This window comes from Scophthalmus maximus, chromosome 8, assembly GCF_022379125.1.
Source record: "Scophthalmus maximus strain ysfricsl-2021 chromosome 8, ASM2237912v1, whole genome shotgun sequence".
NCBI lineage: Eukaryota > Metazoa > Chordata > Actinopteri > Pleuronectiformes > Scophthalmidae > Scophthalmus > Scophthalmus maximus.
In genome coordinates, this window is record NC_061522.1 from 2,226,864 (window position 1) to 2,230,103 (window position 3,240).

Sequence of the window (3,240 nt, forward strand, 5' to 3'; positions counted from 1 at the left end):
ACTGCCCGACCCTGCATCCGGTGCAAAGGTACAGTATAGTGTGTTTATTCTCTTTATAGACAAAAATGTAATGAGTCTATAGACGTGTGCCACAGAGAAGCTAAGCGAGGGCTACATACAGCAGGTGGCGCTGTATGTAGTAAATCCTGACGTGACCCGGAAGTGTTTCCTCGGCAGCCATGACGAGAGCTGTTCGGATTCTCTTAATGCACAGGAAAGGAGCTTCAATGCTTCCTTTCATATCTCCTTTGGCGTAGGGAACACTGGAGCTTCCTATGCGAAAGGAAAGACGAAACAGACCCACAATTCATTGCGGCAGCGACATTTAACGCGTCGCGCCGCGAACGGACCTAAACGATTCAATCCGGAGAAGAAGAAGAAGAAGAAGAAGAAGAAGAGGAAGAGTATGAATATGGCCCAGATGTCAGTCACTGTTACATGTGAATCATAACACGTGATGTCACGCGGTGGTGAAACACTGAAACATGCCGACGGAGCCGCAGAGGTTTTTGTAGTTCATCTTCGGAAACGTCACGGCGTGGTTTAGTGAAAGTGGAGTCGGATTGTCTGAGCAGCGCCGTCGGTTTCTCCAAAGTCCCATCAGTTCTCACTGACACCTTTCTTTGACCTCGTGACCTTTGCCACTGAGGTCAAGGGAAGAGTAGACAGGAAGGAGAATTGGACCTCCAGTCTTTTAACTGGACGAGTTTCTAAAGATGTGGAAAATGTTCTTGGATGCGGATTGGCCCTGGAAAAACAAGAGAAGATGAAAGTACAGCGTGTGACGTCGCTGCATGTCAGCCAATCGGAACCGGCCTGGTACGATTGAAGCCGAGGATCCTTTGACGCGGAGAGCGGTTCTGACGTATCAAAGGAGCCGACTGTTTCATTCCGCCGCTTGAATGTTCAAACGTGCTCACATGGGTCACGTCTTCACTCGCGGAGAGAGAGAGAGAGAGAGAGAACAGTCGCGAGTTCTGATGTGAGCAGACGCTGTCGCCCGTGTAGTCGCAAACTAGTGGGATAGCTTTTCCGTGTCGCGTCCCAATGGAAGCGGCGGGAGACGGACCCCACAACGGTCTGAACTGTGAGTACATGAGTTGGCACTCCGCGCTCGCAGTCGCTCCAAAGGCTGTGAAATGGTAACTGATTCGAACATCACTTCTACGAACGGTGACGCTAATCCACTTCTCTGACTGATTCGCAGGTCCGTCCTTTTACCTGTACCCGCTCGGAGATCGGCCGCTGGCCACGGATCTGAACGATAATCACATTGCCTGGTTGGAATTGGTTTGGAATTTGGAAGCAGACGATCGCGAACTGGCCGCAGTGACGTTCAGATATGGACACGATGTGAGCGACGGCGACGACGGCGGCGACGACGGCGGCGACGACGGCGGCGACGACGACGACGGCGACAGCGACGACGAAGTCTACATTCAGGTCATCGGAGGCGACGTTGTGGGCCGCGACAATGACGGCGGCCTTCGCGACGGAGAGGACGCAGTCGGTGGCGGCGGCGGCGGCGGCCGGGTCGAGGAAGAAGACCCTCTGCCTGGGGGATCCAGGATGACGTCCGGAGAGATGGATGAACAGGACGACGAAGAGAGCAGCTCGAGTTTCAGGTGGTGGGAGGAGTCGGATGACGACACCGACGACAACGACACCGACGACTACGACACCGACGACGGCGGCGACGCCGACGTCTGTGGCGACCGTTGTGGAAAGAGTCCGGTCAGAAGGGCGGCGGCTGACGCCGAGGTCGCCGAGGAAGGCGCCCCGCCCGGTCCGCCGGCGAAAAGGCCGGGAGGGTGCGGTACGGCAGAGGACGAGGCGAGCAGCGACAGCTCCAGACGCCGGCACGAGTCGGTCGACGGGGGCTCGGTAAGAACCGGCCAAGACCTCGCTCGCGGCGTCCGCGTTGATCCGCTCGAAGGTGGAGATCGCGCCGAGGGGGAGATGGGCGCCGACAACCAGCCGGTGGAGAAGGAAGCCAGCGCGGCCGACGGCGGAGGAGCCCACCTGCGCGGCCCGGGTAGGAAAAGGCCCGGGGAGCGCGACAGGGCGGAGGATGAGACGAGCAACAAAAGATCCCGATGCATTCACGAGCGGGACGACAGGCGCTCGGTCCGGGCCGGCCGAGGTCTCGCTCACGGCGTCGGTATTGACTTGGTCGGAGGCGGCGGGAGGCAGAAGGGCGGCGACGGCGACGACGACGACGACGTCCAGCCGGTCGAGGAGGAGGCGACGACGACGGCGCGGCCGTCGGGGAAGAGGTCGAGGAAGAGGCAGCGGGAGCACGACGAGGACGAGGACGAGGACCGGAGACACCGAAGGCCGCTCAAACGCGTGAGATGAGGTCGACGAGTTGGGGGTTTGAAGCGGTCCAGAAAAAAAACTATAATGCAAGCACCTCTCTCTCTCTCTCTCTCCTCCTCCTCTTTGTTGTTTTATCATCTTTGTTTTCTTTCCGCTTGCATACAATGTAGAGTATTCCACACCGCAGAGCTCGGGGCGGGGGCCACCATGGTTGCCTCTGCGACCGCTGCACAAGCAGCCGCCTCACGCGGCCACGCCGGGTCGCTTGAGAGCAAGACGCCACGTGAGATTTAAGAGGGAGTTCATAAAAAGCAATAAAGGCAACTGTGTCCTGTGAGCGGGCGGAATGTGGACTCTTCTGTAACGGCCTGTTTCTTCACACCTGTCGAAAACGCCGGCTGGTTCTCGGGACGGAGCGGCGGAAAAATGATTAAATGCGCGAGTAGATCGCGCAGCAGTCGATGCGAAGACGCGACTGGACGAGTCCTTTCGGGTTTAAATACTCGAACCTCGAGCGACAAAAAATTGTTCAGCACCCAACGACGCCAGAGACAAGGAAGCGAAGGAATATAAAATAGTCTTTCAGTTGTTATGATCATAAGCCCCGCCCCCCTCAAGCCCCGCCCCCTCCCTCGCTCCCCAATTCAATTAGACTTATTTATGAAAAACCCAAGAGGTGTATAACCTGTAACTCTTACTACCTGAATACAGTAGGAGTTGGCTAGCTACTATTAAAACACACAGTATCATAAATGAATGAGCATCATAGCTGGGGGGTGGGGTGGGGGGGCTGGGGCACAGAGACTGCTTATATATAGGCCCCAGAATTTGGTGCAACGCCCCTGTGGGCCTAGTCCAGTTTATATCCGGCGGTAGAAATAAAACCCGCTAGAAAGGATGAATAAAGACTCGACACAGACA

General features: G+C 56.5%; 1 protein-coding gene across 2 annotated transcripts; it reads left to right on the top strand.

The window, feature by feature from the left end:
* The first annotated feature begins 250 nt into the window (after nucleotides 1–250).
* Nucleotides 251–2,672, top strand: LOC118312981 (sarcoplasmic reticulum histidine-rich calcium-binding protein-like). 2 transcript variants are annotated; one of them, XM_047334143.1, is made up of 3 exons: nucleotides 251–1,087; nucleotides 1,208–1,361; nucleotides 1,398–2,672. In XM_047334143.1, the coding sequence occupies exons 1-3, from the start codon at nucleotides 1,048–1,050 to the stop codon at nucleotides 2,356–2,358; spliced, it is 1,155 nt and encodes a 384-aa protein (XP_047190099.1). In that variant the 5' UTR covers nucleotides 251–1,047; the 3' UTR covers nucleotides 2,359–2,672. The 2 variants fall into 2 exon arrangements, with proteins under 2 accessions (XP_047190099.1, XP_047190098.1); XM_047334142.1 differs by having other exon boundaries at nucleotides 252–1,087; nucleotides 1,208–1,367; nucleotides 1,401–2,672.
* The last annotated feature ends 568 nt before the right edge of the window (nucleotides 2,673–3,240 follow it).